Source organism: Scleropages formosus, chromosome 20, assembly GCF_900964775.1.
Source record: "Scleropages formosus chromosome 20, fSclFor1.1, whole genome shotgun sequence".
In the NCBI taxonomy this organism is placed as follows: Eukaryota; Metazoa; Chordata; class Actinopteri; order Osteoglossiformes; family Osteoglossidae; genus Scleropages; species Scleropages formosus.
In genome coordinates this window covers 2,376,352-2,389,073 of record NC_041825.1, presented here as the reverse complement: position 1 = coordinate 2,389,073, position 12,722 = coordinate 2,376,352, and the positions used below count along the sequence as shown (strand labels likewise).

Genomic DNA, 12,722 nt, shown 5'->3' with positions numbered 1-12,722 from the left:
TTGTAGATGTTTGGGGTGCAGAAGTGGTCGTCGGAGTGGTTGAAGATGTGCTGGATGTTTGGGGCGCAGTTGTGGTCGTCGGAGTGGTTGCAGGTGTGGTGGATGTTTGTGGTGAAGTAGTGGTTGTAGGTGTGGTTGTAGGTGTGGTGGATGTTTGGGGTGAAGTAGTGGTCGTCGGAGTGGTTGAAGATGTGGTGGATGTTTGGGGTGAAGTAGTGGTCGTCGGAGTGGTTGTAGGTGTGGTGGATGTTTGGGGAGCAGTAGTGGTTGTAGGTGTGGTGGATGTTTGGGGTGAAGTAGTGGTCGTCGGAGTGATTGTAGATGTGCTGGAAGTTTGGGGCGCAGTAGTGGTCGTCGGAGTGGTCGTCGGAGTGGTGGATGTTTGGGGTGAAGTAGTGGTCGTCGGAGTGATTGTAGATGTGCTGGAAGTTTGGGGCGCAGTAGTGGTCGTCGGAGTGGTTGAAGATGTGGTGGATGTTTGGGGTGAAGTAGTGGTCGTCGGAGTGATTGTAGATGTGCTGGAAGTTTGGGGTGCAGTAGTGGTCGTCGGAGTGGTTGAAGATGTGGTGGATGTTTGGGGTGAAGTAGTGGTCGTCGGAGTGGTTGAAGATGTGGTGGATGTTTGGGGTGAAGTAGTGGTCGTCGGAGTGATTGTAGATGTGCTGGAAGTTTGGGGCGCAGTAGTGGTCGTCGGAGTGGTGGATGTTTGGGGTGAAGTAGTGGTCGTCGGAGTGATTGTAGATGTGCTGGAAGTTTGGGGCGCAGTAGTGGTCGTCGGAGTGGTTGCAGATGTGGTGGATGTTTGGGGAGCAGTAGTGGTTGTAGGTGTGGTGGATGTTTGGGGTGAAGTAGTGGTCGTCGGAGTGATTGTAGATGTGCTGGAAGTTTGGGGCGCAGTAGTGGTCGTCGGAGTGGTTGCAGATGTGCTGGATGTTTGGGGCGCTGTAGTGGTCGGTGGACTTGTATATGTGGTTGTTGTACGGGGTACAGTAGTGGTCGTCGGAGTGGTTGTAGATGTTGTGGATGTTTGGGGCGCAGTCGTGGTCGCTGGAGTGGTTGTAGGTGTCGTGGCCAATTGGGGTGAAGTAGTGGTTGTCGGTGTGGTGGCCAGCTGGGGTGCAGTAGTGGTTGTCGGTGTGGTTGTTGCTGTGGTAGATGTTGGCGGTGCAGTAGTGGTTGTTGGTGTGGTGGATGTTTGTGGTGAAGTAGTGGTTGTAGGTGTGGTTGTAGGTGTGGTGGATGTTTGGGGTGAAGTAGTGGTCGTCGGAGTGATTGTAGATGTGCTGGAAGTTTGGGGCGCAGTAGTGGTCGTCGGAGTGGTTGAAGATGTGGTGGATGTTTGGGGTGAAGTACTGGTCGTCGGAGTGATTGTAGATGTGCTGGAAGTTTGGGGCGCAGTAGTTGTCGTCGGAGTGGTTGAAGATGTGGTGGATGTTTGGGGTGCAGTCGTGGTCGTCGGAGTGATTGTAGATGTGCTGGAAGTTTGGGGCGCAGTAGTGGTCGTCGGAGTGGTTGAAGATGTGGTGGATGTTTGGGGTGAAGTAGTGGTCGTCGGAGTGGTTGCAGATGTGCTGGATGTTTGGGGCGCAGTAGTGGTCGTCGGAGTGGTTGTAGGTGTGGTGGATGTTTGGGGTGAAGTAGTGGTCGTCGGAGTGGTTGTAGGTGTGGTGGATGTTTGGGGAGCAGTAGTGGTTGTAGGTGTGGTGGATGTTTGGGGTGAAGTAGTGGTCGTCGGAGTGGTTGAAGATGTGCTGGAAGTTTGGGGCGCAGTAGTGGTCGTCGGAGTGGTTGAATATGTGGTGGATGTCTGGGGTGAAGTAGTGGTCGTCGGAGTGATTGTAGATGTGCTGGAAGTTTGGGGCGCAGTAGTGGTCGTCGGAGTGGTTGAAGATGTGGTGGATGTTTGGGGTGAAGTAGTGGTCGTCGGAGTGATTGTAGATGTGCTGGAAGTTTGGGGCGCAGTAGTGGTCGTCGGAGTGGTTGAAGATGTGGTGGATGTTTGGGGTGAAGTAGTGGTCGTCGGAGTGGTTGAAGATGTGGTGGATGTTTGGGGTGAAGTAGTGGTCGTCGGAGTGATTGTAGATGTGCTGGAAGTTTGGGGCGCAGTAGTGGTCGTCGGAGTGGTTGAAGATGTGGTGGATGTTTGGGGTGCAGTCGTGGTCGTTGGACTTGTTGTAGGTGTGGTGAATGTTTGGGGGGTAGTAGTGGTCGTTGGACTTGAAGGTGTGGTGGATGTTTGGGGTGAAGTAGTCGTCACCGGTGTGGTTGTTGGTGTGGTAGAAGATCGGGGTGTAGAGGTGGTCGTTGGACCTGTTGTAGGTGTCGTGGCCAATTGGGGTGCAGTAGTGGTCGTCGGAGTGGTTATAGGTGTGGTGGATGTTTGGGGAGCAGAAGTGGTTGTAGGTGTGGTGGATGTTTGGGGTGAAGTAGTGGTCGTCGGAGTGATTGTAGATGTGCTGGAAGTTTGGGGCGCAGTAGTGGTCGTCGGAGTGGTTGTAGGTGTTGTGGCCAATTGGGGTGCAGTAGTGGTCGTCGGAGTGGTTGCAGATGTGCTGGATGTTTGGGGAGCAGTAGTGGTCGGTGGACTTGTATATGTGGTTGTTGTACGGGGTACAGTAGTGGTCGTCGGAGTGGTTGTAGATGTTGTGGATGTTTGGGGCGCAGTCGTGGTCGCTGGAGTGGTTGTCGGTGTGGTGGCCAGCTGGGGTGCAGTAGTGGTTGTCGGTGTGGTTGTTGCTGTGGTAGATGTTGGCGGTGCAGTAGTGGTTGTTGGTGTGGTTGATGTTTGGGACATAGTAGTGGTTGCTGGACTTGTTGTAGGTGTGGTGGTCGTACGGGGCGCAGTAGTGGTCGTCGGAGTGGTTGTAGATGTTTGGGGTGCAGAAGTGGTCGTCGGAGTGGTTGTAGATGTGCTGGATGTTTGGGGCGCAGTTGTGGTCGTCGGAGTGGTTGTAGATGTTTGGGGTGCAGAAGTGGTCGTCGGAGTGGTTGTAGATGTGCTGGATGTTTGGGGCGCAGTTGTGGTCGTCGGAGTGGTTGCAGGTGTGGTGGATGTTTGTGGTGAAGTAGTGGTTGTAGGTGTGGTTGTAGGTGTGGTGGATGTTTGGGGTGAAGTAGTGGTCGTCGGAGTGATTGTAGATGTGCTGGAAGTTTGGGGCGCAGTAGTGGTCGTCGGAGTGGTTGAAGATGTGGTGGATGTTTGGGGTGCAGTCGTGGTCGTCGGAGTGGTTGTAGGTGTGGTGGCCAATTGGGGTGAAGTAGTGGTCGTCGGAGTGGTTGAAGATGTGGTGGATGTTTGGGGTGAAGTAGTGGTCGTCGGAGTGGTTGTTGGTGTGGTGAATGTTTGGGGGGTAGTAGTGGTCGTTGGACTTGAAGGTGTGGTGGATGTTTGGGGTGCAGTAGTCGTCACCGGTGTGGTTGTTGGTGTGGTAGAAGATCGGGGTGTAGAGGTGGTCGTTGGACCTGTTGTAGGTGTCGTGGCCAATTGGGGTGCAGTAGTGGTCGTCGGAGTGGTTGCAGATGTGCTGGATGTTTGGGGTGCAGTAGTGGTTGTCGGAGTGGTTGCAGATGTGCTGGAAGTTTGGGGCGCTGTAGTGGTCGCTGGAGTGGTTGTAGGTGTCGTGGCCAATTGGGGTGAAGTAGTGGTTGTCGGAGTGATTGTAGATGTGCTGGAAGTTTGGGGCGCAGTAGTGGTCGTCGGAGTGGTTGAATATGTGGTGGATGTTTGGGGTGAAGTAGTGGTCGTCGGAGTGATTGTAGATGTGCTGGAAGTTTGGGGCGCAGTAGTGGTCGTCGGAGTGGTTGAAGATGTGGTGGATGTTTGGGGTGAAGTAGTGGTCGTCGGAGTGGTTGAAGATGTGGTGGATGTTTGGGGTGAAGTAGTGGTCGTCGGAGTGATTGTAGATGTGCTGGATGTTTGGGGCGCAGTAGTGGTCGTCGGAGTGGTTGAAGATGTGGTGGATGTTTGGGGTGCAGTCGTGGTCGTTGGAGTGATTGTAGATGTGGTGGAAGTTTGGGGCGCAGTAGTGGTCGTCGGAGTGGTTGAAGATGTGGTGGATGTTTGGGGTGCAGTCGTGGTCGTCGGAGTGGTTGTAGGTGTGGTGGCCAATTGGGGTGAAGTAGTGGTCGTCGGAGTGGTTGAAGATGTGGTGGATGTTTGGGGTGAAGTAGTGGTCGTCGGAGTGGTTGTTGGTGTGGTGAATGTTTGGGGGGTAGTAGTGGTCGTTGGACTTGAAGGTGTGGTGGATGTTTGGGGTGCAGTAGTCGTCACCGGTGTGGTTGTTGGTGTGGTAGAAGATCGGGGTGTAGAGGTGGTCGTTGGACCTGTTGTAGGTGTCGTGGCCAATTGGGGTGCAGTAGTGGTCGTCGGAGTGGTTGTAGGTGTGGTGGATGTTTGGGGAGCAGTAGTGGTTGTAGGTGTGGTGGATGTTTGGGGTGAAGTAGTGGTCGTCGGAGTGATTGTAGATGTGCTGGAAGTTTGGGGCGCAGTAGTGGTCGTCAGAGTGGTTGAAGATGTGGTGGATGTTTGGGGTGAAGTAGTGGTCGTCGGAGTGATTGTAGATGTGCTGGAAGTTTGGGGCGGAGTAGTGGTCGTCTTAGTGGTTGTTGGTGTGGTGAATGTTTGGGGGGTAGTAGTGGTCGTTGGACTTGAAGGTGTGGTGGATGTTTGGGGTGAAGTAGTCGTCACCGCTGTGGTTGTTGGTGTGGTAGAAGATCGGGGTGTAGAGGTGGTCGTTGGACCTGTTGTAGGTGTCGTGGCCAATTGGGGTGCAGTAGTGGTCTTCGGAGTGGTTGTAGGTGTGGTGGATGTTTGGGGAGCAGTAGTGGTTGAAGGTGTGGTGGATGTTTGGGGTGAAGTAGTGGTCGTCGGAGTGATTGTAGATGTGCTGGAAGTTTGGGGCGCAGTAGTGGTCGTCGGAGTGGTTGTAGGTGTTGTGGCCAATTGGGGTGCAGTAGTGGTCGTCGGAGTAGTTGCAGATGTGCTGGATGTTTGGGGCGCTGTAGTGGTCGGTGGACTTGTATATGTGGTTGTTGTACGGGGTACAGTAGTGGTCGTCGGAGTGGTTGTAGATGTTGTGGATGTTTGGGGCGCAGTCGTGGTCGCTGGAGTGGTTGTAGGTGTCGTGGCCAGCTGGGGTGAAGTAGTGGTTGTCGGTGTGGTTGTTGCTGTGGTAGATGTTGGTGGTGCAGTAGTGGTTGTTGGTGTGGTTGATGTTTGGGACATAGTAGTGGTTGCTGGACTTGTTGTAGGTGTGGTGGTCGTACGGGGCGCAGTAGTGGTCGTCGGAGTGGTTGTAGATGTTTGGGGTGCAGAAGTGGTCGTCGGAGTGGTTGAAGATGTGCTGGATGTTTGGGGCGCAGTTGTGGTCGTCGGAGTGGTTGCAGGTGTGGTGGATGTTTGTGGTGAAGTAGTGGTTGTAGGTGTGGTTGTAGGTGTGGTGGATGTTTGGGGTGAAGTAGTGGTCGTCGGAGTGATTGTAGATGTGCTGGAAGTTTGGGGCGCAGTAGTGGTCGTCGGAATGGTTGAAGATGTGGTGGATGTTTGGGGTGAAGTAGTGGTCGTCGGAGTGATTGTAGATGTGCTGGAAGTTTGGGGCGCAGTAGAGGTCGTCGGAGTGGTTGAAGATGTGGTGGATGTTTGGGGTGCAGTCGTGGTCGTTGGACTTGTTGTAGGTGTGGTGGCCAATTGGGGTGCAGTAGAGGTCGTCGGAGTGGTTGCAGATGTGCTGGATGTTTGGGGCGCAGTAGTGGTCGTCGGAGTGGTTGTTGGTGTGGTGAATGTTTGGGGGGTAGTAGTGGTCGTTGGACTTGAAGGTGTGGTGGATGTTTGGGGTGCAGTAGTCGTCACCGCTGTGGTTGTTGGTGTGGTAGAAGATCGGGGTGTAGAGGTGGTCGTTGGACCTGTTGTAGGTGTCGTGGCCAATTGGGATGCAGTAGTGGTCGTCGGAGTGGTTGCAGATGTGCTGGATGTTTGGGGCGCAGTAGTGGTCGTCGGAGTGGTTGTAGGTGTGGTGGATGTTTGGGGAGCAGTAGTGGTTGAAGGTGTGGTGGATGTTTGGGGTGAAGTAGTGGTCGTCGGAGTGATTGTAGATGTGCTGGAAGTTTGGGGCGCAGTAGTGGTCGTCGGAGTGGTTGTAGGTGTTGTGGCCAATTGGGGTGCAGTAGTGGTCGTCGGAGTGGTTGCAGATGTGCTGGAAGTTTGGGGCGCAGTAGTGGTCGTCGGAGTGGTTGAAGATGTGGTGGATGTTTGGGGTGAAGTAGTGGTCGTCGGAGTGATTGTAGATGTGCTGGAAGTTTGGGGCGCAGTAGTGGTCGTCGGAGTGGTTGAAGATGTGGTGGATGTTTGGGGTGCAGTCGTGGTCGTTGGACTTGTTGTAGGTGTCGTGGCCAATTGGGGTGCAGTAGTGGTCGTCGGAGTGGTTGCAGATGTGCTGGATGTTTGGGGCGCAGTTGTGGTCGTCGGAGTGGTTGTTGGTGTGCTGGATGTTTGGGGCGCTGTAGTGGTCGGTGGACTTGTATATGTGGTTGTTGTACGGGGTACAGTAGTGGTCGTCGGAGTGGTTGTAGATGTTGTGGATGTTTGGGGCGCAGTCGTGGTCGCTGGAGTGGTTGTAGGTGTCGTGGCCAATTGGGGTGAAGTAGTGGTTGTCGGTGTGGTGGCCAGCTGGGGTGAAGTAGTGGTTGTCGGTGTGGTTGTTGCTGTGGTAGTTGCTGTGGTAGATGTTGGCGGTGCAGTAGTGGTTGTTGGTGTGGTTGATGTTTGGGACATAGTAGTGGTTGCTGGACTTGTTGTAGGTGTGGTGGTCGTACGGGGCGCAGAAGTGGTCGTCGGAGTGGTTGAAGATGTGGTGGATGTTTGGGGTGAAGTAGTGGTCGTCGGAGTGATTGTAGATGTGCTGGAAGTTTGGGGCGCAGTAGTGGTCGTCGGAGTGGTTGTTGCTGTGGTGGATGTATGGGGTGCAGTCGTGGTCGTTGGACTTGTTGTAGGTGTGGTGGCCAATTGGGGTGCAGTAGAGGTCGTCGGAGTGGTTGCAGATGTGCTGGATGTCTGTGGTGAAGTCGTGGTTGTAGGTGTGGTTGTAGGTGTGCTGGAAGTTTGGGGCGCAGTAGTGGTCGTCGGAGTGGTTGTAGGTGTGGTGGATGTTTGGGGTGAAGTAGTGGTCGTCGGAGTGGTTGCAGATGTGCTGGATGTTTGGGGCGCAGTAGTGGTCGTCGGAGTGGTTGTAGGTGTGGTGGATGTTTGGGGAGCAGTAGTGGTTGTAGGTGTGGTGGATGTTTGGGGTGAAGTAGTGGTCGTCGGAGTGGTTGAAGATGTGCTGGAAGTTTGGGGCGCAGTAGTGGTCGTCGGAGTGGTTGAAGATGTGGTGGATGTTTGGGGTGAAGTAGTGGTCGTCGGAGTGGTTGAAGATGTGGTGGATGTTTGGGGCGCAGTAGAGGTCGTCGGAGTGGTTGAAGATGTGGTGGATGTTTGCGGTGCAGTCGTGGTCGTTGGACTTGTTGTAGGTGTGGTGGCCAATTGGGGTGCAGTAGAGGTCGTCGGAGTGGTTGCAGATGTGCTGGATGTTTGGGGCGCAGTAGTGGTCGTCGGAGTGGTTGTTGGTGTGGTGGATGTTTGGGGGGTAGTAGTGGTCGTTGGACTTGTTGTAGGTGTCGTGGCCAATTGGGGTGCAGTAGAGGTCGTCGGAGTGGTTGCAGATGTGCTGGATGTTTGGGGCGCAGTAGTGGTCGTCGGAGTGGTTGTTGGTGTGCTGGATGTTTGGGGCGCTGTAGTGGTCGGTGGACTTGTATATGTGGTTGTTGTACGGGGTACAGTAGTGGTCGTCGGAGTGGTTGCAGATGTGCTGGATGTTTGGGGCGCTGTAGTGGTCGGTGGACTTGTATATGTGGTTGTTGTACGGGGTACAGTAGTGGTCGTCGGAGTGGTTGTAGATGTTGTGGATGTTTGGGGCGCAGTCGTGGTCGCTGGAGTGGTTGTAGGTGTCGTGGCCAATTGGGGTGAAGTAGTGGTTGTCGGTGTGGTTGTTGCTGTGGTAGATGTTGGTGGTGCAGTAGTGGTTGTTGGTGTGGTTGATGTTTGGGACATAGTAGTGGTTGCTGGACTTGTTGTAGGTGTGGTGGTCGTACGGGGCGCAGTAGTGGTCGTCGGAGTGGTTGTAGATGTTTGGGGTGCAGAAGTGGTCGTCGGAGTGGTTGAAGATGTGCTGGATGTTTGGGGCGCAGTTGTGGTCGTCGGAGTGGTTGCAGGTGTGGTGAATGTTTGTGGTGAAGTAGTGGTTGTAGGTGTGGTTGTAGGTGTGGTGGATGTTTGGGGTGAAGTAGTGGTCGTCGGAGTGATTGTAGATGTGCTGGAAGTTTGGGGCGCAGTAGTGGTCGTCGGAGTGGTTGAAGATGTGGTGGATGTTTGGGGTGCAGTCGTGGTCGTTGGACTTGTTGTAGGTGTGGTGGCCAATTGGGGTGCAGTAGAGGTCGTCGGAGTGGTTGCAGATGTGCTGGATGTTTGGGGCGCAGTAGTGGTCGTCGGAGTGGTTGTTGGTGTGGTGGATGTTTGGGGTGCAGTAGTCGTCACCGCTGTGGTTGTTGGTGTGGTAGAAGATCGGGGTGTAGAGGTGGTCGTTGGACCTGTTGTAGGTGTCGTGGCCAATTGGGGTGCAGTAGTGGTCGTCGGAGTGGTTGCAGATGTGCTGGATGTTTGGGGCGCAGTAGTGGTCGTCGGAGTGGTTGTAGGTGTGGTGGATGTTTGGGGAGCAGTAGTGGTTGTAGGTGTGGTGGATGTTTGGGGTGCAGTAGTGGTCGTCGGAGTGATTGTAGATGTGCTGGAAGTTTGGGGCGCAGTAGTGGTCGTCGGAGTGGTTGTAGGTGTGGTGGCCAATTGGGGTGCAGTAGTGGTCGTCGGAGTGGTTGCAGATGTGCTGGAAGTTTGGGGCGCAGTAGTGGTCGTCGGAGTGGTTGAAGATGTGGTGGATGTTTGGGGTGAAGTAGTGGTCGTCGGAGTGATTGTAGATGTGCTGGATGTTTGGGGCGCAGTAGTGGTCGTCGGAGTGGTTGAAGATGTGGTGGATGTTTGGGGTGCAGTCGTGGTCGTTGGACTTGTTGTAGGTGTCGTGGCCAATTGGGGTGCAGTAGAGGTCGTCGGAGTGGTTGCAGATGTGCTGGATGTTTGGGGCGCAGTAGTGGTCGTCGGAGTGGTTGTTGGTGTGCTGGATGTTTGGGGCGCTGTAGTGGTCGGTGGACTTGTATATGTGGTTGTTGTACGGGGTACAGTAGTGGTCGTCGGAGTGGTTGCAGATGTGCTGGATGTTTGGGGCGCAGTCGTGGTCGCTGGAGTGGTTGTAGGTGTCGTGGCCAATTGGGGTGAAGTAGTGGTTGTCGGTGTGGTGGCCAGCTGGGGTGAAGTTGTGGTTGTCGGTGTGGTTGTTGCTGTGGTAGTTGCTGTGGTAGATGTTGGCGGTGCAGTAGTGGTTGTTGGTGTGGTTGATGTTTGGGACATAGTAGTGGTTGCTGGACTTGTTGTAGGTGTGGTGGCCAATTGGGGTGCAGTAGAGGTCGTCGGAGTGGTTGCAGATGTGGTGGATGTTTGGGGCGCAGTAGTGGTCGTCGGAGTGGTTGTAGGTGTGCTGAAAGTTTGGGGCGCAGTAGTGGTCGTCGGAGTGGTTGAAGATGTGCTGGAAGTTTGGGGTGCAGTAGTGGTCGTCGGAGTGGTTGTAGGTGTGGTGGATGTTTGGGGAGCAGTAGTGGTTGTAGGTGTGGTGGATGTTTGGGGTGAAGTAGTGGTCGTCGGAGTGATTGTAGATGTGCTGGAAGTTTGGGGCGCAGTAGTGGTCGTCGGAGTGGTTGTAGGAGTGGTGGATGTTTGGGGTGCAGTCGTGGTCGGTGTACTTGTTGTAGGTGTGGTGGATGTTTGGGGTGAGGTCGTGGTCGTTGAAATCGTTGTAGGTGTGTTCGTTGTACGAGTTGAATTAGTGCTCATCGTATTGGTTCTAGATGTGAAGATCGCTGCAGTGCGGAAAGAATTTGTCAGTCACAACTTCCTTTAACATTTTTTCATTTGTCCAAATCTCAAATCACATGCATGTTATGGAATAACTGATGTACAACTGGCTACTAACATTGAAACTAAAAGCAAGTGTCAATATTGCCTAAACTGCCTTTTTAATCGCATATCAGATAGGTGAAACAGGCTGTTGTCTGCAATGTACATAAAACACTCTTCTCTTTCTATGTGTTCATGCAGACTATTTACATATAAAGCTTCATGTACATTCAGTGCAGCATAAATTAACATAAAATATGTTCTGTTTTCCCCCTCTGCAAACCGCCACCTTAATGTGGTCCAGGGTGACAGATGAGACTAAGCGTGGTTCAAAACCCCCTTATGACTATTAAATCAAGGTTCTCGTTTACCCCGCCCGGTATGGGGTCACCGGGGCCCTACCCTGGCGCCAGGCCTGGGGGGGGGCTCACATGCGAGCGCCTGATTAGCAGGTCTATGCCCACGGGGCCTGGCCGGGCTCAGCCCGAAGCCATGACGTGGAGCCGCTCTTCGGTGGGTTCACCACCTGCCGGAGAAACCGTAAGGGGCCGATGCGTTGTGATTTGGGCGGTGGTCGGGGCCGAGTGCCCGACTGACCCTAACCTCGGGCGCCAACTCTGGCTTTTGTGACTTGGAATGTCACTTCACTGGCGGGGAAGGAGCCTGAGCTAGTGCAGGAGGTTGAGAGATACCGTCTAGATATAGTCGGGCTCACTTCCACTCACAGCTTGGGTTCTGGAACCACTCTTCTCGACCAGGGGTGGACTCTCCACTATTCTGGCGTTGCCCAGGGTGAGAGGCGGCGGGCGGGTGTGGGCTTATTAATAGCCCCCCAGTTCAGCCGCCATGTGTTGGAGTCTACCCCGGTGAAAGAGAGGGTCGTCTCCCTGCGCCTTCGGGTCAGGGAACGGTCTCTCACTGTCGTTTGTGTTTATGCGCCTAGCGGCAGTGTAGAGTACCCGGCCTTTTTAGAGTCCCTGGGAGGCGTGCTGGAAAGCACTCCCACTGGGGACTCTGTCGTTCTACTGGGGGACTTTAACGCCCATGTGGGCAGCGACAGTGACACCTGGAGGGGCGTGATTGGGAGGAACGGCCTCCCTGATCTGAACCCGAGCGGTGAGTTGTTTTTGGATTTCTGTGCTAGTCACGGTTTATCCATAACGAACACCATGTTCATGCATAAGGGTGTCCATCAGTGCACTTGGCACCAGGACACCCTAGGTCGGAGGTCGATGATCGACTTTGTAGTCGTTTCTTCTGACCTTCGGCCATATGTCTTGGACACTCGGGTGAAGAGAGGGGCTGAGCTGTCAACTGATCACCACCTGGTGGTGAGTTGGATTCGATGGCGGGGGAAAAAGCTGGACAGACCTGGCAGGCCCAAACGCATAGTGAGGGTCTGTTGGGAATGTTTGGCGGAGGCCCCTGTCAGAGAGGTCTTCAACTCCCACCTCCGACAGAGCTTCAACCAGGTCCCGAGGGAGGTGGGGGACATTGAGTCTGAATGGACTATGTTCCACGCCTCCATTGTCGGGGCGGCGGTTCGGAGCTGCGGCCATAAGGCCTCCGGCACCTGTCAAGGCGGCAATCCTCAAACACGGTGGTGGACACCGGAGGTAAGGGATGCTGTCAAGCTGAGGAAGGAGTTCTATCGGGCCTGACTGGCTCATGGGACTCCTGAAGCAGCTGACGGGTACCGGCGGGCCAGACGGAACGCGGCTCTGGCAGTCTCCACGGCAAAAACTCGGGCCTGGGAGGAGTTCGGTGAGGCCATGGAGGAAGACTTTCGGTCGGCCTCAAAGAGATTCTGGCAAACCGTCCGGCGACTCGGAAGGGGGAAGCGGTGTTCCACCAACACTGTTTACAGTCGAAGTGGTGCGCTGCTGACCTCAACTGAGGATGTCCTCGGGCGGTGGAAGGAGTACTTTGAGGATCTCCTCAATCCCTCTGACACACCTTCCGTAGAGGAAGCTAAGGCTGGGGACTCGGAGGGGGGACTCGTCCATTACCCTGGCTGAAGTTGCTGAGGTAGTTAAAAAACTCCTCGGTGGCAAGGCTCCGGGGGTGGATGAGATCCGCCCCGAGTTTCTCAAGTCTCTGGATGTTGTGGAGCTGTCTTGGCTGACACGCCTCTGCAGCATTGCATGGAGCTCGGGAACGGTGCCTCTAGACTGGCAGACCGGGGTGGTGGTCCCTCTTTTTAAGAAGGGGGACCAGAGATTGTGTTCCAACTATAGGGGGATCACACTCCTTAGCCTCCCTGGGAAAGTCTATGCCGGGGTACTGGAGAGGAGAATCCGACCGATAGTCGAACCTCGGATTCAGGAGGAGCAATGCGGTTTTCGCCCTGGCCGTGGAACACTGGACCAGCTCTATACCCTCACTAGGGTGTTGGAGGGTTCATGGGAGTTTGCCCAACCAGTCCATATGTGTTTTGTGGACCTGGAGAAGGCATTCGACCGTGTCCCTCGTGGCATCCTGTGGGGGGTACTTCGGGATTATGGAGTTCAGGGCTCGCTGCTACGGGCTGTTCGTTCCCTGTATGACCGGAGCAGGAGCTTGGTTCGCATTGCCGGCAGTAAGTCAGACCTGTTCCCGGTGCATGTTGGACTCCGCCAGGGCTGCCCTTTGTTACCGATTCTGTTCATTATCTTCATGGACAGAATTTCTAGGCGCAGCCAGGGAACGGAGT

The 12,722-nt window shown here is 54.6% G+C and overlaps 1 protein-coding gene across 1 annotated transcript; it reads right to left on the bottom strand.

Moving 5' to 3' along the window:
* Window positions 1-76: 76 nt before the first annotated feature.
* LOC114909213 (mucin-2-like) lies at window positions 77-9,487 on the bottom strand (the record flags this gene model as incomplete). The annotated part of the gene is made up of 6 exons (XM_029246938.1): window positions 6,065-9,487; window positions 5,093-5,240; window positions 4,648-4,780; window positions 4,050-4,382; window positions 1,164-1,778; window positions 77-518 (listed from the first exon to the last, which is right to left on the bottom strand). Coding segments are annotated over exons 1-6 (5,094 nt in total), but the record flags the coding sequence as incomplete, so codon positions are not given.
* Window positions 9,488-12,722: the final 3,235 nt, after the last annotated feature.